Below are 26,189 nucleotides of genomic sequence, written 5' to 3'. Positions count from 1 at the left end.
GTAGGTGATGAAGCCAGAATTTGAAAATATGCCTTCAAATTCCTAGTTTACTATTCTTCCTATAACATTATGCTGCCACTCTTTAAGTCAAATAGCATCCTGAAGATAAAGGAACTTAAAAGAGTGCTCAAACACCTGTACTTTAAAGCTGTCTGCCTAGTCTTCAGTTAAACCCAGTAAAGAGTCATAAAATTTAAAAAAATGCATTTATTTTTGTAAGAGTATAAGATGGCAATGATTTTAAGACATACCTGTAATATCAAAGAAAAATCAATGCCAATTAAACAATTACCCAATGCTTTTTTAACTATTTAAAATTTTTCCTCCCAATTTCTTCTGGACAATCAAGAGCATTATGGATACCTCATTTCTTCAAAGTCTATTTTACTACTGTCTTTGAGATTTTCTTCTAAACCATTCTACATCTTTTGATGCTGGTGGGTTTGGGTTTTGTTGTTGTTGTTGGTTTGTTTCCTTGTTTAATTTTACCATAAGATGTTCACTCAGGTAACATTTTAAACAGCAATTAAATTCAACTGATGTGATAATATGAACAACTACACATCAAAATAGAAAACTACACCACCTGACTTACAGTGATTCTAAGATGCCATGAATTGTAAGATTCATACCAGGAGAGATTCCAAGATGGCGGCTAGAGGGAGGAAGCAGAAAGCAAGCCTCCTATAGTGAAATCTTGGGGAGATGCTGGAGACACACTTTGCAGACATAATCACTGAGAAAAGGCATAACTTTGACCCCTCCACACCTCCAGCCTGTGCAGAGAATCTCCACTTCATGTTAAACGGAGAAACCAGGAGGGCCCCTGGCCTCCAGTCACCCGCACCCAGATGGCTTGGGAAGACAGGGACCAGTGAGCTTCGCGGTACCATGGTACTCCCACAGACAAGCCTGGGCCAGAGCAGCATAGCCCCCCCGGACAGACTGACCTCCACCCGGGAAAAAAGAGAAACTGACAAATAAGCAAAAAGAACAATAAAGACACACCGGAAAGAGGGTGGAGTGTCCTGAGTGCCAAAGATTGGGGGAAGGGAATCCTTCACAGGACTGTAAATAAACAAGCCAGGCAGGCTGGAGAGCCTCTGGCGCGCCCAGCAACCAGGAGCAGGAAAGCTTGTGAAAGTGGCAGTGGGAGGAAAACTGCACAGGCGAGGAGGGAAGACCCACCTCCCACATGTACTGTAAATAAACAAGCAGGCCTGAGAACAGGCAGTGTCACCTTTCCCAGTGTGCTTGGAAAGGGGAAAGCTTGTAGCAGAGGCTCCCACTTGAGAACTCTGAGCAAACAAAGCCTTTGGGGCCAGGTGAGTGCTAAGCTCACCCCAGAGATCTGCATAAATAATGCCGCCAGCAACAGCAGGCTGACAGCAGCAGGCAGGCAAGCCACAGCTGCAGATACCATTCTCAGAACTGTCTCCAGACTCTTTTTTTTTCTTTTTCTCCCTACCTTCGATGAGAGAACAACCGAATTACACCTGCATGCTGAAAAACTTACAGAAACTGTATTGCATTTGAACTTGGGACACTTGGTGGGGTTTGTGTGTGTGTGTGTGTGTGTGTGTGTGTGTGTGTGTAGTTTTGTTCTACTTTATGCATCCCCTTTGATGAGACAACTACAGACAACATCTGAGGCACCATTTCCAGGATTGGAGACTGAGACGGACACCCTCATTGCATTTGAACTTGCAGGTTTTTTGGTTTTATTTTTTTAATTTTCTATTTTCCATTTTATTTTAATTCATTTTTATATATAGATATTTCTTTCATTTACTTATTTTTTATTTTTTTTTATCAATCCTCTCTCTGTCTCTCTAATGTCTGTTCAGCTTACTGTCAATTAGTACACTAACGCTCCTTGTTTATACCTTTGAAACTTTCTTATCTGAAACCTTGTTCTGCTTTCTCCCTCTTGTCTGTATATTTGTTTCCCCCTTTTCTTTAACTTCTTGCTTTCCATCTGAGCTCACCCTTCCATTCTAAATATTACCATTGTTATTATTACAAGCTAGAAAATACTTAATTGCACACAGTACAGGGACATTAACAACACCAAAGACAATGACGGGAAGACAGAAAAAACAGGGAAACCAGTTTCCTCACAGCAAAAAATTAGTACAGGAACCAGAGGGGAATGAAGAAAACAGATACTCAGATCCAGCCTCCAACAAAATGAAGATAAACTATTCCAAAGGACCCAATGAAGCCCACAAGAATAACTTAAAAGAAGACATACTACAGGTACTCAATGAGAATTTTATAGAGATGATACTGGATAGGGTCAACCAAAATGTACAGGAGACACTCAAGAAATTCCAAGACAACAAAAATAGAGAATTTGAAAAAGCAAAAGAAGAAATAAAGGAAACCATAGAAGCACTATATAAACACCAAAGTGAAAGAGAGAACACAATGAATAAATGGATAAATGAACTCAGGACAAAAATAGACAACATTAAAGAGGAAAGCTGCCAGGATATGGAAAACCTCAGAAAAAAGAACGAAACAGAACTGCAAAACAAAACGGAAGGCCAATCCAGCAGAATAGAACAAACAGAAGACAGAATCTCAGAACTTGAAGATGAAATGGTAATTAAAGGAAAAACTGAAGAACTATTAATTAAACAACTCAAGACCTGTGAAAAGAAAATGCAAGAACTCACCGACTACATCAAAAGACCAAACTTGAGAATCATGGGCATCGAAGAAGGAGAAGAGGTGCAAGCGAAGGGAATGCGTAATATATTCAATAAAATAATAACGGAAAATATCCCAAATCTAGAGAAAGATATTCCCATACAGATGCAAGAGGCCTCCAGGACACCAAACAGAGCAGATTAAAATAGAACTACCCCACAACATATCATCATTAAAACAACAAGTTCAGAAACTAAGGAAAGAATATTGAAGGCTGTAAGAGAGAAAAAACAAGTAACATACAAAGGTAAACCCATCAAACACAGCAGACTTCTCAACAGAAACATTAAAAGCAAGAAGAGCGTGGGGTGAGATCTTCCGGGCACTGAATGAGAATAACTTCAACCCCAGGATAGGCTACCCAGCAAAACTATCATTCAAAATAGATGGAGCAATAAAAGTCTTCCATGATAAGCAGAAACTAAAACAATATGTGACCACAAAGCCACCACTACAAAAGATTCTTCAAGGGATTCTGCACACAGAAAGTGAAACCCAACTTAACCATGAAAAGGCAGGCAGCACCAAACCACAGGAAAAGAAAAAGCAAGACAGTAGAGAGTAACCTCAACTTAGGTACACACAATCAAACCTTCAAACAATTAAGACAACTAACTGACAGGAATCACCACATACCTATCAGTACTAACACTTAATGTTAACGGACTTAATTCACCCATTAAAAGGCACCGCTTGACGAAATGGATTAAAAAGGAAGATCCAACAATTTGTTGCTTACAGGAGACCCATCTCACCGACAGAAATAAGCATAGACTTAGGATGAAAGGCTGGAAGCAGATTTACCAAGCCAATGGCCCCCGAAAAGAGGCAGGAGTAGCAATACTTATCTCTCACAAAGTAGACTTCAAACCTACATTGATCAAATGAGATAAAGAAGGACATTCCATACTAATAAAAGGGGAAATAGACCAAAACAAAATAATAATTATCAACCTGTATGCACCCAATGTCAACGCACCCAATTTCATCAAACATACCCTGAAAGACCTAAAAGCATATATAAACGCCAACACAGTGGTTATGGGAGACTTTAACACCCCATTATCATCAATAGATAGGTCATCCAAGCAAAAACTCAATAAAGAAATCCAAGATCTAAAATATACAATAGATCAAATGGACCTAGTTGATGTCTACAGAACATTTCATCCAACCTCTACACAATATACATTCTTCTCAGCAGCCCAAGGAACCTTCTCCAAAATAGATCATATCCTAGGGCACAAAGGAAGCCTCAGCAAATATAAGAAAATAGAAATTATACCATGCATACTACCTGATCACAATGCAGTAAAAAGTAGAACTCAACAACAAAAGTAAAGACAAAAAACATACAAACAGCTGGAAACTAAATAACTCATACTTAATGAAGAATGGATCATCGATGAAATAAAAGAGGAAATTAAAAAGTTCCTGGAAGTCAATGAAAATGAAAACACAACCTACCGGAACCTATGGGACACAGCAAAGGCAGTCCTGAGAGGAAAGTTTATTGCCATGAGTGCATATATTAAAAAGAATGAAAGATCCCAAATCAATGACCTAATGATACATCTCAAACTCCTAGAAAAACAAGAAGAAGCAAATCCCAAAACAAATAGAAGGAGAAAAATAATAAAAATAAGAGCTGAAATCAATGAAATAGAAACCAAAAAAACCATACAAAGAATTAATGAAACAAAAAGTTGGTTCTTTGAAAAAATAAACAAGATCGATAGACCCCTGGCAAACCAGACTAAAATGAGGAGAGAAAAACCCCAAATCAGTAGAATCAGGAATGTAAAAGGGGAGACAACAACAAACACCATGGAAGTCCAGGAAATCATCAGAGACTATTTTGAGAACCTATATTCAAATAAATTTGAAAATCTTAAAGAAATGGACAGATTTCTAGATACATATGACCATCCAAAACTGAACCAAGATGAAATTAATCACCTGAATAGATCTATAACACAAAATGAAATTGAAGCAGCAATCAAGAGTCTCCCCAAACAGAAAAGTCCAGGACCAGATGGATTCTCTGCTGAATTCTATCAGACCTTTAAAGAAGAACTGATACCAACCCTCCTTAAACTGTTCTACAAAATAGAAAGGGAAGGAAAACTGCCGAACACATTTTATGAAGCCAGTAGTACACTTATCCCAAAACCAGGCAAAGACACCTCCAAAAAGGAGAACTATAGGCCAATCTCCTCAACAAAATAATGGCAAACCGATTTCAACAACATATCAAAAAGATCATTCACCAAACCAAGTAGGCTTCATTCCAGGAATGCAAGGGTGGTTCAACATACGAAAATCAATAAACGTAATAAACCACACTAACAGAAGCAAAGATAATCAAAGACAATATTGATCATCTCAATAGATGCAGAAAAAGCCTTTGATAAGATCCAACACCATTTCATGATAAAAGCTCTAAGAAAACTAGGAATAGAAGGAAAGTACCTCAACATTATAAAAGCTATATATGACAAACCTACAGCCAGCATTATACTTAACGGAGAAAAACTGAAACCATTCCGTCTAAAAGCAGGAACCAGACAAGGATGCCCACTATCCCCACTCCTATTCAACATAGCACTGGAATTCCTAGCCAGAGCAATTAGGCAAGAAGAAGGAATAAAAGGAATACAAATAGGTAAAGAAACTGTCAAAATATCCCTATTTGCAGACGACATGATCCTATACCTTAAAGACCCAAAAAACTCTACTCAGAAGCTTCTAGACATCATCAATAGCTATAACAAGGTAGCAGGATATAAAATCAACATAGAAAAATTATTAGCATTTCTATACACTAACAATGAGCAAACGGAAAAAGAATGTATGAAAACAATTCCATTTAGAGTAGCCTCAAAAAAAATCAAATACCTACGTGTAAACCTAACAAAAGATGTGAAAGACCTCTACAAGGAAAACTATACACTTCTGAAGAAAGAGATTGAGGAAGACTCTAGAAAGTGGAGAGATCTCCCATGCTCATGGATTGGTAGAATCAACATAGTAAAAATGTCGATACTCCCCAAAGTAATCTACATGTTTAATACAATTTCCATGAAAATTCCAATGACATTCATTGAAGAGATTGAAAAATGTACCGTGAAATTTATATGGAAACACAAGAGGCCACGAATAGCCAAGGCAATACTCGGTCAAAAGAACAATGCTGGAGGTATCACAATACCTGACTTCAAACTATATTACAAAGCAGTAACAATAAAAACAGCATGGTACTGGCACAAAAACAGACATGAAGACCAGTGGAACAGAATAGAGGACCCAGATATGAAGCCACACAACTATAACCAACTTGTCTTTGACAAAGGAGCTAAAAATATACGATGGAGAAATAGCAGCCTCTTCAACAAAAACTGCTGGAAAAACTGGTTAGCGGTCTGCAAAAAACTGAAACTAGATCCATGTATATCACCCTATACCAATGTTAACTCAAAATGGATCAAGGATCTTAATATCAAACCACAAACTCGAAAGCTGATACAGGAAAGAGTAGGAAATACTCTGGAGTTAGTAGGTATAGGTAAGAACTTTCTCAACGAAACCCCAGCAGCACAGCAACTAAGAGATAGCATAGATAAATGAGACTTCATAAAACTAATAAGCTTCTGCTTAGTTCTGTTTAGTTCTCTAAACTGAAGAGAACACCCACAGAGTGGGAGAAAATATTTTCCAGCTATACGTCAGACAAAGGACTGATAACCAGAATATATAGGGAACTTAAAAAACTAAATTCTCCCAAAACTAATGAACCAATAAAGAAATGGGCAAGTGAACTAAACAGAACTTTCTCAAAAGAAGAAATTCAAATGGCCAAAAAACACATGAAAAAATGCTCACCGTCTCTAGCAATAAAGGAAATGCAAATTAAAACCACACTAAGATTCCACCTCACCCCTGTTAGAACAGCCACCATTAGCAACACCCCCAACAATAGGTGTTGGCGAGGATGCGGGGAAAAAGGAACCCTCTTACACTGTTGGGGGGAATGTAAAGTAGTACAACCACTCTGGAAAAAAATTTGGATACTACTTAAAAAGCTAGACATTGATCTACCATTTGATCCAGCAATACCACTCTTGGGGATATACCCAAAAGACTGTGACACAGGTTACTCCAGAGGCACCTGCACACCCATGTTTACTGCGGCACTATTCACAATAGCCAAGTTATGGAAACAGCCAAGATGCCCCACCACTGACGAATGGATTAAGAAAATGTGGTATCTATACACATTTTATGCAGCCATGAAGAAGAACGAAATGTTATCATTCGCTGGTAAATGGATGGAATTGGAGAACATCATTCTGAGTGAGGTTAGCCTGGCCCAAAAGATCAAATATCGTATGTTCTCCTTCATTTGTGGACATTAGATCAAGGGCAAACACAACAATGGGATTGGACTTTGAGTACATGATAAAAGCTTTAGCACACAAGGGAGGGGTGAGGATAGGTAAGACACCTAAAAAATTAGCTAGCATTTGTTGCCCTTAACGCAGAGAAACTAAAGCAGATACCTTAAAAGCAACTGAGGCCAATAGGAAAAAGGGACCAGGAACTAGAGAAAAGGTAAGATCAAAAAGAATTAACCTTGAAGGTAACACACAGGCACAGGAAATTAATGTGAGTCAACTCCCTGTATAGCTATCCTTATCTCAACCAGCAAAAACCCTTGTTCCTTCCTATTATGGCTTATACTCTCTCTACAACAAAATTAGTAATAAGGGCAAAATAGTTTCTGATGGGTTTTGAGGGGGTGGGGGCAGGGGGGAGAAATGACCCAAGCCTTCTATGCACATATGAATAATAAAATAAAAAAAAGTTAGATTCATACCAATTTAGGGGGTGTGAAGAGGTGAAAGCACTGGGTATCTTAGGATAAAATAACACCAGTCTCAGTGAAATGTTATACATATGCCCATTATAGTAAGGTCTATCAACCTCAAATAAGTTTAAGGTAGTTATAAAAATAATTTTTAAAAACTTTATCTTAACTCAAAGGAATTAAACACTTCTCTCTTTTTCCCACTTTTTCCTGCCAACTTTTGAGTATATAAAATCAAAAGTTTTTATATAATCCAGAATAGATAACAAAATAAAATTGGTTTACCTATTCTACATTATTTGAAGCACAGTTTCAAAAAAATTTATCTATCATCTCTAGATCACAACTTAGTAACAAAAAAAACACAAAAAAATTATTGATTTGTTTTTTGTTTAAAAGTGACAATGATCCTAGGAAGATGAAACTAACTGGCTCTTTTAACTAAGAGATAGTCACTCTCTATACACCACAACTATAATAATAAGCTATATAAAGGTAGCTTTATATAAATATTTTCCTGGAGGTAGAGATTTTAGAAGTCACACTGAGGAAAAGCAAATAAAGACATCTTGCTTTAACCATTTTATAGGTCATCCCAGAGAGATGGGGGACGAGGGGCACTAGATTCTTTCTAATCAAACTCTATTTTCACTAAAACATAAAAGTACATTTTGTGGAGAAGAAAAAAGGTCATTTTCCACTTAAGACCCTAGAGAGTCATGGGTCTTTAACAGAGTAGCAGTGTGCGTGATGTCTGCTGCATTTCTACATTACAAAGCTATGAGATCACAATACACTTTCACACACCTGAAGAGGTCCAGCATGTCCCTATAGCCTAGGGGTTTCCTTGCTGTGAGCAGTTTCACTGAATAACTACAGTTTTTATCCTGGAAGAAAAGAATTAAACTAGGATACCCCACTATTAATCACATTAACAGGGGTTAACAAAAGTTTTATTGTGATAAATTTCAATAGCCATTAGATAACAAATTTTGATTCTTGTTAAAGAAATCAAATGTGCCTTAGACATTTTTTGTATCTTTAAAATGCTTAAATCTCTAGTTCTGGGAAAAACTGATATTTCTAATTACAATCAAATCTTTTAACAGGTTCAAAAGGTCCAAAAATATATTTAAATTTTTAAAATATACAAAATTAGATGCAATTTCATACTAAAAGCATATTACAGAAAAGGGAAAGATAATTCAACAAATTATGTTGAGACAATTAGAAATTATCCAAAAATCGAGATCTTTATATTACTCTATGTATTATATACCATAAAAGAAAAATCAAGCCATAGGAAAACTGGGAGAAAATGAAAGTTAACTATAGACTGTGTGAAAGGAGAAGGGCATCCTAAATGTAAAGCAACAAAAGCATTCATAAAAATAGATATCAGAATTAAAAGGGTAATAAGTAAATAACCTGGTAAAAATGGTGGGAAGTAGGTATTGCTATATAAGTAGCTTAAATAATTTAATAAAACAGAAAGACTAGAAGAAATGAATATAAAATGAAAAAAGAAAAAATTTAATGCCCACAGGGAAATATGTTCAGTGTCAAAATGAAATGTCAATTAAAGTGAGAATGATTTGTTTACCAGTTTTTAAAAATAAAAATCATGGCAAGGTTGTTACAAAAATACACTTACATATTGCTGGTAATGGTATAAACTTTTACCTTTCCAGAAAAACAATTTTAAGCATACTCATACCCTTTAACTTTATACTTTTATGTGTAGAAATTTATCATAAAGAAATAATCCTAAATACCAAAACACACCTAACATAAAGGTACTGCAAACCACTTGAGGAAATATTATAGGCAATTAAAAACACTTAAAAAGATATCAAATACTTGTGGTATAATAAAAGACAAAACACAAAATAAAATTTTAAAAAGAAAAAAGTCCAAGGGGAAAAGAATAAATAAAGGCACATTATACTGTCGACAAACAGTACAATCTCTCTAACCCACAGGTTAATGTGTAAACATGTTCCAGTCCCTGTGTTGTATTTTCTAGTCTGTATTACAGAAATAGACTTCTAATAGATTTCTGCCTCAGTGATGGCATACTTAATTATACCCTCCACACTGATGTCACAGTAGTCTATTTAAAAATGGAAATATGAATATGACACTTCCTTGATTCAAACTATTTTCATGAAGGTGCTCAGGATATCACGTAATGGCCCTCATGGTCTCCCTGATATACATTCCTTTTTCATACTTTGTGGTCAGATGACACTCAAATGCAGTATCCAAATAATATCAAGCTGTTTTATACCTCATGGATTTGTTCAAGCAGTCCACTTCTATACTTTGTCTGGCTAACTCCTCTTCACGTTTTAAGACTTAGCTTCAGATTCTCAAACTTGTTTAGGTGCCTCCTCTATATTCCCATAACAACCCCTATACTTTCACCTATTCAACATGAGTATTCTATATTTAGTGTCTCTTTCATTATTGTATTATCTGCTTGTCATGAACTAAAGCTGACAAAAATTCATGCATTGAACTGCAACATGAGAAATTAGAGAAAGACAGAAAAGCATATTAGAGGCAGCACTAAGAGACTTACTTGCATTGTAATGTGATTCAATTATTAGTATACATTTAAGGGGGGGCTTACCATTTCTCATGCAATATGATAAATATAAGAAATAATGAGATAATGACCCTAATTTCAGGGAGTATGTCATCTGGAAAGGAAAGTTTCTGGCTTAGGACTGCACATGAAGGAGTAGGAAAGTAAACAGCATACACGGCACAAACATACAGACTGCAGGAGAATTATATTACCCATCCTCTATGTCCCCTACTGATTCTTACATAATTATGAACTTATTAAGAATATGTTTTGGGTGGGCGTTGGTGGTATAGTGGTGAGCATAGCTACCTTCCAAGAATATGTTGCATGATATATTCTTTAGATGTTTGTAAAATGTCACAAGTACATGTATTGATAAGATAGAATATATTAAAATAAGTAGGTAAATAACTTTTTATGTCAGAAAAAAGTATAACTCATTGCTATTTACAGACTAAATTTTACTTTTAAGATTTTATATATCTATGAAAAGATGAGAGAAAACCAAGTGAGAAAAGAGCACAAATCACATATAGTGATTATTCATGTAAAAATTCAATATGTATACTGAGAGTAGTTGAAAGCAGCCATGGACAGATCTAACTACTAGGGGATTAATAGGGCTTAAATATATACACTGATCTCTTGTTACAAATATATATTCAAAAAGCATGCCTTCTCAATTTCTAATATGTTGTAAGCTAGGATAATAAACAATTTGTAATATATACCAGTCAAATGTAAGATTAAGGCATTTGGCCTTAGAAGTGAAAAACATTATTATCTCTCATTTACAGCTCTAGCTTTAAAAAAAAAGGATATTTTGAGATAATGATCTATGTATCTGAATCAATGCTGCTGACATAACCTGGCATAGCATTTCCACTTATGTCAGCATTCATGACAGCAGTGAAAACAAAGAAAAATTATATTAAAGGAAGATGCTTAAACGAAGGGGAGATGTAAAGCAAAGATTTATTCTGCAAAGTAAATGAGCTTCCCTTGGAAAGTAAATCTAAGAAAACTAAAGTTGTCTAAAAATCTGTGAATATTATTAATTAAACTTTTAATACTAATTAAAGGTTCTATTTTTACAGCAACTCTTTATAGTTTATGAATATACATAGCTATATAAGGATTCAATATCCTGTCTCACTTGAAAGTCCTCAATTGTTTAGGATCTTTGACATCTATTACAACATAAAGTAGCTTCTTATCATTTCAAGAATTATAAAGAAGTAAATATTTCCCAGGGAATAAGAAGAATTAACCAAAAACTTTTCACAGTATTAACTACATTATAAATTAACTGTATAATTTAGAAACTATTAAAATTTTTGTTTTTAAGAGCCTTTGATTTTCAACATGATAGTAATCTATAAATCCATACTCTTTAGGTTTCAATTACTACAAATACTTGTCAAAAAAATTACAGGAGCCCGCACCCTATAATTCCAGCTGCTTAGGAAGCGAATAGTGGAAGGATTCAGGTTGAACACCAGCCAAGGCAAACAGTTAGCAAGACTCATCTCAGCAAACAAGACAGGTATCACCTATAATTCCAGCTATTTGGGAGGTAGGTGTAGGTAGGAGAATCACGGTCCAGGCCAGTCAAGGGCATAAAGCACGAGAACCTATCTGAAAAACAACTAAAGCAAAAAAGGACTTGGAATGTGGCTCAAGTGGTAGAGTATTTGCCTGGCAAGTGTGAGACTCTGAGTTCAAACCCTGGTACTACCAAAAAACAAAAAAACAAAAACAAAAACAAAGGTAGGATAAAGAAGCCATCAAGTAGATGTCTCTGAAGACTTATGGAGATTAAAGCATTTCCTACTGTATGGTCATGAAGATTTGTCCTGACTTGATTTGAATATAGCTTATTGAGTTAAAATAAAATTCACAGCCCACCTCTACATTAAACCCATACAGACTAAGTCAAAATGTTACTCTTCCTTCGGATTAAGTTAATTTGACATTTTACTTTGTATAAAACACTGGAACAGTGATCCTTTGTCAAAAAAATCTTTTATCTTCCATCAACTCAGAAAAGTTCTATTATTGGAAAATAATTAAGGACTTACCATATCAACAATGACAACAGCAAAGATAAACATTTACACTGATATTCTAATATGACTGGCCTATAACAAGTTCCCAACTTAAAAATATTCAAGTCATTAAAATATATATATATATATATTTTATTATCTGGATCATAAATTATCTTTAAACACGTTGTTTCCCCACAATAGCTAACAAACCCAACATGCATCCCCCAAAATGTACTTCCCCACCCTCCCAGCCCAAACACATATATATTTGCCTTTACCAACCACACTCACTACTCTTCAATATGCACACAGAACATTATTCACTTCTGTGAAAAATGTTGCAAAGCTAAAATCCACTCTTGCCCCTCCAACCGTAAACTGTCCCTAAAATCTTTAATTCATCTTGTAACACTGTGAAATCTCACAAATTAGGTGTTTATTGGTATCTTTCTTTTTTTCCTAAATGTAAAGTTTATAAGAGTTAAAGTGATTCTGTACTAGATATTGTGTAAATTAACTTAAAAAGACTGCTTTTCTCCTATACTAGCTGAGATCAAAGGTGTTAGTGGAACTGGAAATGCAGACTGGAGGATCAGTGCAGTAAACAATAGTTAAGTATCAAACACCTGGGAGAAAAGGGCTGATATGAAAACACTGAGATAGCATGGCAGCACACTGCAAGAGGAAGAACATAGGTTCTGAATACTCCTGGATTTCAATCTGGTTCTACTACTTATGCGACCCTAAGCAAATAATTTAAATCTCTTTTCATCTAAATTTGCTCTACTATAAAATAAGACATTTTCCCACAAGATTGTCTTAACATTTAACAAATTCTCAAAAAAAAAAAAAAAAAGCCAGTTTTCCTCTTTTCCATGTTCAACATTATGACAAGAACAGAAGGCACCAAAGGGAAAGGAGTAGACTAAATAGAAAAAGGATGCCAAAGAAACTCTTAAAAATTCTTCCATGAAAACCAAGTTCAATCAAGGCAAAAATAAAGAGAAAAACAAAATTTTTGTTTTCTTTTCTCCACACCACTTTTTACTCCCAGGACTCAAAATTTATATGACAACATTATATATATAATACTACATTATGAACTTTTTATATTCTATTAAAGATAAAATAGATCTTGAAAAACAGACCAGTCTTTCAATCAATTCAGTGCAACAAATTAATTGAATGCCTTTTATAGTAAGGTGTGTCCTAGGTGAGTGGCCAAAAGTTGGGGAAAAAGCAAAGATGAGTAAGAAAAAAATTTCTGCCTTTAAGGAATTAGTATTTTTGAGGTTTCTGGTTTTAGGAAATTTTATAGCATTCACCTCTGGGAAAAACAACCAGGTCATAAGTTACACATTCACATGTTTTGTATCTTTATGAATAACATGTTAGGGCATGAGAAAGAGATGCTATGAAAACTGATGGTTTTCTTTTAAGAGTCTACTTTTACTATTAGTCAATTTTTCATTAACTGTTGAATTTTTAATGTAAAAATATTACCTGCCAAAATTTCGGTGTTTCTTGCAGCTATTGTTTTAACTTTTATTATTCCTGATTCAGCAGCCTGCAAGAATAAAAATAATTAGAGAATAAAACTTATTATCAACATGAATTAACTAGGAAAAAAGTCACAGGATAAATAAAATTGTAAGTACAGTCACTATCACCTTTTTTATTTTCAGAACACCAGATACTAAGCCTAGTTAATCACACACTCTTAAGATATAATAAAATATGATTAGTTTAAGTATTCACATGCAAACTGCACTGCTGCATGTTGCCTTTCTCTACCTTCATCTATGAAATACTTTCACATATTTATATATTCACGATATAAAAACAATAAAAATAAAACCTAATTATAAAAATACATTCATCTTCTCCATTTCACATCTCCCCTCCTTCCATCACCTCAAACTTATTTACCCTGTCCTTTTACCCTCTTCCCTTCCACTTGTACCCACCCTAGGACAGGACCTGTTTTCCCTTCCTGTCTTTCATTATTTACATGTATATTGATTATTAAATGGGGTTTTGCCATGGTATTTCACACATATAATACTGTACTTTAATCATATTAACTCCTTGAATTACTCATTCTTTCTCTATCTCACTACTCACCTATTATTCAACAGCCTTCACTACATTTCATTATGCTATCTTCATATTCTCATGCAACGTTTTTCGGTATCATTCTCTCTCTAGCATTCTCTATTCCTCTTCCTAATCTCCTCAGACAGACCCACTATTACAATCACATGCTCTCTCACTCTCTTTATATCTGTATCTATATCTATCTATCTATCTATCTATCTATCTATGTGTGTGTGTGTTTACATACAAGTAAGTGTTTATGTACCATTTATCTTTTAGGTCTACCTTCCTCATATGAGGGAAATCATGCAACCTTTGTCCTTCTGCACCTGGCTTACTTTCCTTAACATGACAATCTCCAGTTCCATCCAGTTACCTGCAAGCAACATAATTTCAGTCTTATTTATGGCCGAATACTCCTCCACTGTGTATCTATGCCACATTTTCTTAATCCATTCATCAGTTGTAGGGCATCTGGGTTGTTTCCAAAGCTTGGCTATTATGAATAGTGCTGTGATAAACATGAGTACACAAGTGGCTCTATTGTATTCTGGCATACATTTCTTTAGGTATATGGCCAGGAATGGTATTGCTGGATTACATGGTAGGTCTATTTTTAGTTTCTTAAGGAACTTCCATACTGTTTTCCAAATTGGCTGCACTAATTTATATTCCTACCAACAATGGATAAGGGCCCATTTTTCCCCCACATCCTCACCAATTTTTATTGTTGTTTGTGATATTGAAGGTAGTCATCTGACTGGGGGGAGGTAAAATCTCAATGTTGTTTTGATTTGCATTTCATTTATGGCCAAGGATGTCAAGCATTTCTTCATGTATTTATTGGCCATTTGTACATCTGCTTTTGAGAATTCTATGTTCAGTTCATTTGCCCATTTATTTACTGAGTTGTTGATAGTGAGGTTAGTTTTTTGAGCTCCCTGTATATTCTGGTTATTAATCCTTTGTCAGATGTATAGCTGGTGAAGATTTTCTCCTGTTCTATCAACTGTCTCTTCTGTCTAGTGAATGTTTCCTTTACTGTGCAGGCGTTTTTTTGTTTGATGCAGTCCCATCCTTCATTCTTTTCTCTTAATTGTTGAGCTACTGGAGTTCTATTCAGGAGGTTATTACCCATGCCTATATGTTCCAGTGTTTTCTCTATTCTTTCCTGTACTACTTTCCAAGTGTCAGATTTTACATCAAGATCTCTGATCCACTTTGAATTGATTCTAGTACAGGTGAGAGACTGGAATCTAGTTTCAGTCTTCTACACATAGATATCCAGTTTTCCCAGCACTATTTGTTGAAGAGGCTATCTTTTCTCCAACACATGTTTTGGGCTCCTTCTGACATAAAATATTGGTATGTCATTTCCATCACAGACACTCAGGATGTTTTTACTAACTGGAAACATGGCTATTTCACATTTCATATTGGTCTCTATACTTCAAAAAATAATTTCATAAGAAGTTATATGGCCAAGTTTTTCCTATTAATTTGTTCTCTCCTCTGCTCGTTAAAGGGGAAATAGTAGCAATCTCTAAAGGTCTAAAAATAATTATGGAAGAATACAGTGTTACATGAGCTCTTAGTTTGATAACTAGGGAATAGTGTATAAAATAAAGAACACATCATAGGTTATAGCATGTGTAATAGACCCTTACCAATTTTGTTGCCTCCAAGTCTGTGAAGCGCTTGCTTATGTTTAAAAAATACTCCACTTCATGAGTTCTGGTGGAAGACAGAGCCTATCTTCCACTATTAAAATGGAAAATACCAGATTAACTTGATTTCTCATAAGCCCTAGCAACCTATGCTTAGACAAATAGATGTATCCACCAGAGATTTTGAAGATGGAGGATAGTGGAACAGAAAATCAAAGACAAGAGAAAATCCTTTCTGATGACAGCAACAGCAGAGGAAACATCTGGTTTCAGAGGGAAGCAGAACCAGTGGTAGCCTGGAGTGACTAACACAAGTGACTAAGTGACTATATGCAATCTATGGCACCGAGTTACTATTCTGCAGAGGCAGCAGTAATAATGGTCTCAGTGGCATATATTTTGCTATGGTTCTAGCTATTTAGCCTCCCAGTGCTCATATACTTTTTCTACGGTTGACTCCATCTAACCTTATACTAATTCTATTAACAACTTGATACCTTATCAGCAAACTTTATTTCTGCTTAAATCAGCCAGTTAACTTACATTGCTTACTATTAAGAAACATCATGCTTCAGTTCAATTGGAAAGTTGATATTCAAGTACTTATTCTTACAGTCTTCCAGTTAATTGTTTCAATGACATTCGACTGGTTTTTTTGTTGTTGTTTATTTATTCATTTATTCATATGTGCATACATTGTTTGGGCCATTGATCAAACTAACCAATGTTACTTGTCCACATGTCCTTAATTCTAGTCTGTTAAACCTTCACAGATTCTGAAATTTGTTTTTATGACATGCTGGATGCTAGATGTCAATTAAGGTTTTCAAATTTGCCAGGCAGTGTTTTAATTTCGAGTTGAATATGAATTGGTACATGAATGTGCACATATATTTAACAAATATTTTTTAAGATACACATAATAAGGAGAAGGAATAGGAGTATTTTAAGTAGTTCTAAACACTGTTTTGAAAGATATATAACCATTATTTTCATTCCTAAATTCAAGGAACCACCAAAAGGACTATTTGCTGCATTAGATATAATTAGACCTGTATCATACATAGCTCATCATTTTTCAGATCCAAGTTTCTTTTTTCTTTTTTCGCCATACAGGGGTTTGAATTCAAGGCCTACACCTTAAGCCACTCCACCAGCCCTTTTTGGTGACATGTATTTTTGAGATAGGGTCTTGTGAACTATTTGCCCAGGCTGGCTTTGAACTCTGATCCTCCTGATCTCTGCCTCCTGAGTAGCTAGGATTACAGGCATGAGCCATCGGCACCTGGCACATACAAGTTTCTATTATTAAGTACTTTGAAATTATAGTATCTTATTCTCATAGGCACCCTGTGTTGCTGGAAAGTTTTACTGACATTTACTGATAACACATGTATAGAAGGTCCCCCTAACTACTGTAGTCTCATACCGTATGCCTAACTTAGCCTACATCTTTAAGAGACTCCAACAGGAACAGAGTCTTCAGTCATACTTCCACCTATTTACAAAGGAATAGAGGTGTGAAGAAGCATCTTCGACTCTTGTCCTAAAAGTATCTCCTTGTGCTGGGAGTGTGATTATTGTGATAAAGCCAAGCACAAGGATAAAATAAAATAAAACTTAATTAAAAAAAATACAGTATCTCCTTATATGGTAGCTCTGGACTACATGGCAACACCAACTCTTTAAATAAATAAAAATAAATGTATCTCCTACTAGGGTCAGATATACATATATCTGTAGAGAACCCACTCAACTATAAACTTTTTTTTTTTTTTTGAGAACTGAGTAAAAGGAAGGAAGAAAAGTTGCTAGCTTTGCAGACTTGAATAGATGATATAGGTTAAGGAGAACAGTTTAATGTTTGGCAATACTTATGAGTTGGGAAAGAGTTAAAGTCTTTAATACATTGCAATATTTAACATTTTTTGGATTAGGGGTGTGGATCAAGTGGTAAAGCACTTGCCTAGGAACCACAAGGCCCTGAATCAGTTCTCGGTACCACCAAAAAAAAGGCACAGGGAGGATCACCATTTGAGGCCAGGACAAAGTCAGTGAGATCCCCGTCTCAACCAACAGCTAGGCTAGTGGCATATACCTGTCATCCCAGCTGTACAGGGATTGCCAGGCCAAATAAAAAAAAAGTGAGACTCTACCTGAAAAACAACTAAAAAACGGCTGATGGCATGGCTTGAGTGGTAGCAAGCTCAAGGACCTGAGTTTAATCCCCTATAATGCCAAAAATGGAAAAACAAATACAATTTTTCCTGTGTAATCTCATAATTCCATGGTTTCAAGTGTTTTTAAAATTACATTCATATTTCTGACCGTCTCTCCTAAATTACAAGACTTATTAACCTAAATGCTTTAAAGGCACCTTAAATTCAAGGTGTTAAAAAAAAAAAAAGCTCATCATCTTCCTCCCATCCCTCAAACTCCCACCTCAGCCTGAAATTCCTATTTTCTTCTCCCTAAAATTCCTATTTTTTTTCTCAAGAGAATTACCCATCCAGTCATGACCAGACACAATGGAGTTTCTATCCTCATCCCCCAAATCTAATCAGACACAATTTCTATTTAGTTAACATATCTTGCAGTCTTTTTCTCTCAATCCTCACTTCTACACTTTTGTTCAAACTCATTTTCACTCTAAAAGAACTTCTCTACCTATATTCTTGTCTCCGCCCATTCAGTGTCTTAACTCTTCAACAGTCCCTTGCACCCACCCCTAATGTTTCTTAAGAAAACTGTGCACTAAGGGTGTAGCTCAGTGGTAGAGTTTGCCTAGCACATGTGAGGCCCTGAATTTGAGTGCCAGCACAAAAAATAATGAGTCAAGTATTTCTCAAAATTGACTAGTGTAAAAAAAAACTTTTAAAAGGAAAAAAGAAGTCTCTTAGACATAACCAGTCATTGACAAACTTAAAATACGTATAAAAACAATTAAGAATAAACTCTTTGGGCTAGGGGGTACAGTTCAGTGGTAGAATGCCTGCCTAGCATATACAAGGCTCTGGATTCAGTCCCCAGTACTGCTGGGGATGGAGGAGAAGAAAAATCAAAAGTTGTTCTTTATAGCTCTTAAATTTTAATTCACAAACCAAATGCAAACCCAAATTAGTGCTAATTTAATGTGACAAATAATGCTTCGCTGAAATTAAACTACCGCTAACAATATGAAGATAGCTTCTTTGGCACTCTTTTAGCATCATAGTAACAGGAATCATTTTTTCCTTTACCTTTTTCTATGACAACTATTGAAAAGTCTTTCTACCTTTATTACTGTTTATGCCTTGTACCAGTCATGTTTTAACACTGTTTTAATTATATCTGCTTCTCTACCTTAGCTATCAGCCCCTATATCACTAATGCTTATCACAGTGCCTTTCAAACATTAGCTATATAATGATTCTAAGTAAATAAATGGAAAGTTCTAAGTAGTATCAAAATTCAAACTCACTTAAAATGGGGGAAGGAAAAGGAGGGATTTTACTGCCTCATTAAATGAAAAATCCAAAGTAGTTTGATCCAAACATTCACAATGCCATCAGGGCTGCAGTTTCGCTTTTCCGTCACTCTCTTGGTTCTGACCCTCGAAGACAGGGTCTTCAATCTGCTTCAATCTTGGCAAAGAAAAAATAAAAGGATACAATTCTACAATTCTTCAAGAGAAAGAATCTCTTTGAATTGATTTTGAAAAAGAAAGAGGAAGCTTTTTTTCCCTAGGAGCACTCGTTGGCATTATGTGACTTGGGCAGGAATGGAGATGGGGATGGTAGAAATGAGAATATAAACTAAATTAAGCTAAACAATGTACCCTGAAGATAGGAATTAGATTAAGTCATCTACATCCAAAGGGTTGAAAATGAGGGAAGAGTATAGGACACCAAAGAAGGAAAGAAAAGGGAATAGGTACTAATTAAGGAATTAAGAAATGTACAAATTTGCTTTTTAAAAGTGTTTAAAATGCTGCTTCCTTTCACAAAAGCCCCGCTCTGTTTTTAAATAAACATCTATCTTTCACAGCTTCTTTGAGAATAAAGCTTTAAAACAAATTTACCAAAGGTCAAAATTAATAATTCACAGGACACAAAATAAAACAAAAACTAAAGAAAAAATGTGAAATTCAAGTTAATTTTAACTTAGATAATATAATGTATTCAGGAGACCCAAGAGAGGTATGGAGCTGCCTGAAGACTTCTAGATGTCTGGTAAAATCAAAATACCTAAAGTCAAGTCCGCCCTTGGGATTACTTAATAGATCTGGAATACTCCCTAGAGGTCAATATGCCCATAAAACAATTACTGCATTGAAACCAATAAGACTTTCTTGCATAACATTCAATCACTTTACTACCCTAAAATTAAAAAAAAAACAAAACTAGTATTCTATTCAAAACCTCTGACTTCCAGGAAACAAGTATTTTCTTTAACATATGAAATGAAGGCTTGGAATGTGGATTACATATAGAAGGTCAAAAACATGTATTTAGTATGCCTTTCCTTTTCTTAAAAATTTAATCTTCGACACTTATCTAATTAGCATCTCCTAAGTATACAACTTTTTTTTTTTGGCAGCACTGGGGCTTCAACTTAGGGCCTCAAACTTGCTAGGCAGATGCTCTACCATTTGAGTCATTCCACCGGCCCTTTTTTAAATGTTTTGGGTAGTTTTGAGATAGTGTCTCTTGAACTATTTACCCAGGCGGTCATCAATCCTCCTGATCTCTGCCTCCCAAGTAGGTAGAATTACAGGCATAAGCCACCAGCTCTTGGGTTAAATGTTTTGCACTATAGTGGACAGAAGAATAAACAAGGTACAATATGGATCCTAAAAACTTATTTAGAAAAGAAAAAAATACTTAAAAGTATAACAGAAGGTAAAAAATATAAGAATTATAAGGAAATAACTTACAAAATACGTTTAAGTTAAGAAAGCAGAGGAAAACATTCTAGACTGACAAGCCTGGGCAGGAGCTGCAACTATTTTTGTTCCAGCAACTTGCTAGCACTTGGCACCCAGTAGGTGTTCAAAAATTATTTTATGAACAAATCAATGAATGACTAAATGGATGAGTGATCAAGGAAAAAAAATCAGAAAATTATCTATAAATATGGTTCATTTGTACAACAGATGGATTGGAAAAAAATGACGGAGGCAATTCCAGGCCACCAAAAAGAACCTCAGAAGTCAATAGTATGTAAGAGGGAAGTATTAGGGCATAGTTAGAGACTAGCAGGCAAAAAGTTCACTAAGGAAGAGTTGAGGGTGATGAAGCCAGAAAGGAAGATCAACAGGGTCTTAAATGCTATCCTAAGGAGTTCTTACAGAACATAAGTCATTGAGGGCTTCTGAGCTGCCTTACGTGTATTAATCTGGTAGTAAAATGTAGAATGGTTTTTTAAGTTATACATGCTATTAATATGTGTCAAGAACCAAGATTATTAAAACCTGGTAGAGTAACAGCTGCAAACTGGAAAAGAGAGAAAGAGAGAGAGAGAGAAAGAGAGAGACTAATAGAAATTATAGAACTGACCATAAATAAAGAGAGGTAAGAGAAAAAAAGAAAGTCAAATATGACTAATATAAGCAACAGTGATAAGTATCAGTAACAAAACAAATGAAAGAAGGGGAAAGGGTTATTTTCAAGAAAAGATAAGATCAATTACAAGAAGTTATATATGAAGTACGTGAAAGATAATTCCGATAGATGTATTACAGGCAAATGGAAACACACATCTAATTACAGCAAAGAAAGCAGAGTGAACGATACAGATTTAGAAGTCATTAGCACTCCAGCTACTCATTGAGGCAGGAACATCACAAGTTCAAGGCCAGCCCAGACAAAGTTACAGAAACTCTATCTCAAAAGGCAAAACAAAAAGGCTTTGGGGTGTGGCTCAAGTGGAGAAAGCACCTGCCTAGCTAGCATGATCAAGACTCTAGGTTCAATCCCCTAGTAATACAGTTAGGTAGGGGAGCAAAAGTCATTGGCATTGTGCTAAGTAAAGCCAACAGTGATGGAAGTGAATGACAGAGCTAAAGGGAGAGGGGTGGGGGAAGGGAGTAGCATGGAGAAAGAAAAGGTCTGAAAACAAAATGTGAAGTACACTTACTTATACATAAAGAACACTGAAAGAGGAGAAACAGGAATGTGGAGTATGGAAAATCAAAATGAGAAAGTTCTAAGAAAGAATGACCAACAGTAATAAACAATAAAGCAGAAAGGTGAATGGGAACAATGATAAAAATGAGTTAGGCATGTTTTAAAGGCATTTCCAATACAATATAATGGAAAAAAGGAGAGGACTCAGATGGAGGCACTAGGATCACATCCCAGTTCCTCCACAATACAGATTTACTATATTACACAAATTACCAAACCTCTCTAAGCCTAATCTGTAAAATGATATATTTATTTATTCTTTGTTACTTTTTCAGACAGGGTCTCACTATGTGGCCAAGGCTGGTCTGGAACTCACTACATAGCCCAACCTGACCTCAAACTCTCAATCCTCTTTCCTCAGTCTTACTAGTAATGGAACTACAGATGTACACCACCATCCCTGGCTGTAAAATAAAAAATATTTAAAATGACATGCTGCACTACAGTGAAAATATGCAAAGCTGCTAACCTATTGTAAAAGCTATATTTTACTCAACCTTGAGTTAACGTCATGAAAATTCATTTGTTTTTGTATTTCCTGCCATGCTTTACATTTAAGAGACTAATAAATCTCTTGAAATTACAACATTAATAGCAAAACCTTTGTACAGGGTTGAAAACAAATTATCTTATAGAAAAGAATTCAACTTTTGAAGTATGTCTTTCTTTTTTATTTACAAGTCAGAGACAAGATCTTTTACTTCTATGACACCAAATCACAGTATCAAGAAGTTAATCAAATATTCATCTCCATTTGCATATATTTCAATACTATCAAACACAGATCGATTGTACTATGTGTAAAAAAGAAAAGAACACAATGTGAAGAGGAAAATAACTACAGTACATTATAAAACACTAAACCAAAACAGCTCACAACTAAGAACGTAAAGATAACTTAGCCCTCATTCTTAACTGAAAAGATCCTGAAAATGAGGTCTTAACCATCAAGTCATTAACCAATGACTTGAGAGCTTCAGTCCCCAAATATAAGGTTAAATAGAAAATTCTATCATGGTTAAGTAGGAAGCATCTCTTTCTCCAGAGTTTGCACTCAGCCAATTAATACAGAAAAACACTGAAAAGGATGAACTCTACCACAGGAAATCTCTGCTTTTGGAGAGCAAAAATCTTTGCCAAACAACTTCTATCAGGCATAAAATAGGCAGTCTGAAGACCAGTTAAACTTTAAAAAAATTATTATTTATACTCTTACTGATTTCTGTGGTATTAGCAAGAGACAGAAACCATCCAAAACCCTAAGCCTGACCACTTCAATTCAAATAGTGTTCATCTCTTTTCCTTTTCTACCACCTATTCTGGACTTCATCATCCTCTAGTACAGCTCTACTTGGCAATCTGAAATTTAGTGTCCTCACTATTGTCCCACCCCCTATCCTTTCAGCGCTCTCATTCACCAAACCCACTTGATTAAATAAGTGCTGCTAGCTAGTCCAATCCTTCTAGCTTCTTCCAATCAATCAAAGTTACTGTGTTTTCTTCTTTGGGAACCTAACCAAGATCTCACAATCCTCAGTCACTTCAACCACTTTTCCTGAAAAAATTGTGTTCCAAGTCAGTTTCTCCTTCACTTCTCCAAAGTGATCCACTCTTCTCCTCTAACTTCCCACTTAACACTTCTTTTATCACTAATTACTCCTAGCAACAAGCTTGTTTCCCATCTTGTAAAGAAAGCAGAAGCCACAGGCCAAATTGCCCACAACTTCCAATCTCTCCACTATATTCCTCTTTCAAATGTATCACATTCAAAACCATTTTTTGCCTTTTCCTTCCTGTATCAGAAGATGTTTCGCTCCTCACACTGAAATTCAGTTCATGTAAAACTCCAGCTTTCTCAAGGACCTTGCTCTAAATAGTATTTCCCTTCTCTCCTGTTTAACTAGCATGTCCAACTGCCTTTCCCTTAAATACTGTTGTTTCCCAAAGCTCCTCCTTCAGCTCTGATATTCTTAGTCCAATACATTCTTCCTGACTCATCTCATCTACTATGGTTTCCAATATCATGTATAAACTGCTACTCCTAAATCTGAAATTCTAAACCTACCTCTTAAGTGGCAAGATATCTTTTTCAAATACCTATGGGTCAGTTCCAGTTGGATGTCACACATAAATCTTAAAATATTCAAGACTACATATCCAACACCCCCCCCCCATTTATTTCCTCTTCCTCTATTTCTTCTCGTAGTGATCTACCTATTTCCCAAGCTAGAAACCTAGGAGACATCAAAGATTTCTCTCCATTATATAAAAAGTCACCATGCTCTGGTAATTTTACCTGCTAAATCTTTAATTTATACTTTTTCTTTCACTTTATCTGAATGCAAGCAACCTATCTCTACAACTACTTCAATAGAGGCATTCATCACCTTTTTAAAATTTAGTCTCTTTGCCTCAATCTCAGTGCTAATTCCACCAATACTGCCAAGTAATGTTACAAAATGTGAATTTGATCGTATTACTTCTCTTAAAGATATTTAATGGCTCCCAATCATCTTAACATGAGGTTTATTTTACATGGAGTCCAAACAACATGTGCTATTTCCCCTGCCAGACATGGCCCACTCTCTCCTCCATGTTTTCTACTCATCCTACTCCCAAACTCAACTCAAGAATTACAAACTCAGCCTAGCGCCAGTGGCTCGCGCCTTTAATCCTAGCTATTCAAAAGGCAGAGATCAGAAGGTTAGAAGCCAGCCTGGGGCAAATAGTTCGTGAGACCCTATCTCAAAAAAATCCTTCACAAAAAAGGCTGGTAGAGTGGCTCAAGGTGTAGGCCCTGAGTTTAACCCCAGTATTGCCAAATAAATAAATAAATAATTAATTACAAACTCTTTGCCCATACTACCAGGCTCAGTTAGAACCCATTTATCTGTTTCCGCAGTGTAGTGCCTGCAAATAGGAATCAACTAAAAAGTTCCTGATTGTGAAATCCATAGTCATAAAGCTTCAGAGGTCACTGCCTTTGAATGCCACTGAATATCAAATACATAAAATTGACTTTAGAAGGCTGCAAAGTTATTTCTAAGGCAAGGAAAAAAGTTTCATACAAATATTTCCGGCCAAACTAGCTATTTCAGTTGTACTTAAAAAATTACACTGTCAAGCATAAAGAATTACATTTAAGTACAAAGAAATATAAATAGGATAAAAAGCAATAAAGAATTTACTATTATTTAATCCCTACATTTATTATAAAATAACAGAATGAAATTATAACCACTACAAAAACAATATACAAGAACAGATTTATAAGGTGGGGAAAACCATGTTTAAAACCCAAAAATGGAACATAAATATCATTAAATAAGACAGTCCCTTATCAATATTCCCCACTTTTCTAATAGATTAAAAAATTTAAAAATTCAGTTTATTAATTAAAAACAAGATTTATAGTCTAGAACTATGGCCTTTTTTGGCCATAGTACTTAAAACTTGAAATAAAGACTAACTATAAAATGCCTCACTTCATTCAAACTTATTCTCAAACTACTAGGGAAGGAGATATCCCTCCTAAGGTAATATGCAATTACAACTGCTGTATATTAAGTTCCTGAGTAGTTTAGAATGAGGGGTTTTTTTGTTATGTTTTGTTTTGACAAGGGTCTCACTGTAGCCCAGTATGCTCTTGAACTCCCAATCTTCCTGCTTCAGCCTCCTGAATTTTGGAATTATAAGTGTGCACCAACATACCCAGCTCAGAATGGGTATTTTTCTGGTAATACTGGTAAAGATACTGGGAGAGTTTTAACTAGTAAACAAATTCACAGATGGAAAAATGTCTTTAGAAAAGTCTACTTATTACCCAAAAAGTAAAAGCCAAAAACTTACCTGTTCCTTAACAAAAAATAAACATTGGTGCTATTAAAATTTACCACAGAAAACTTAACCAAAATTCTTCTTGAAAGTCAAGGCTTCTTCCTAAGAGAAATCATCACTTTAGGCTACTTAATCATGTTTTGAACCTACTACACTGGGCTGGAGGCATGGCTCAAGTGGTAGAGTACCTGCTTG

At 35.4% G+C, this 26,189-nt stretch overlaps 1 protein-coding gene across 3 annotated transcripts in view; it reads right to left on the bottom strand.

Annotated features, from left to right (window-relative positions):
• Mon2 (MON2 homolog, regulator of endosome-to-Golgi trafficking) overlaps positions 1-26,189 on the bottom strand; it is a 118,071-nt gene that overhangs the window by 89,442 nt on the left and 2,440 nt on the right. For 2 of the 3 annotated variants that reach the window (XM_074083809.1, XM_074083810.1), the window contains exon 2: positions 13,730-13,793. The exons of the other annotated variant lie outside the window; for it this stretch is intronic. In XM_074083809.1, coding sequence (XP_073939910.1) covers positions 13,730-13,793 — 64 coding nt within the window. The remainder of the gene's footprint in view (positions 1-13,729; positions 13,794-26,189) is intronic. 3 annotated transcript variants of the gene reach the window in all.

Source organism: Castor canadensis, chromosome 8 (genome assembly GCF_047511655.1).
Source record: "Castor canadensis chromosome 8, mCasCan1.hap1v2, whole genome shotgun sequence".
Lineage (NCBI taxonomy): Eukaryota > Metazoa > Chordata > Mammalia > Rodentia > Castoridae > Castor > Castor canadensis.
The sequence above is the reverse complement of the archived record's forward strand: the minus strand, read 5'-3'. Positions and strand labels throughout refer to the sequence as shown.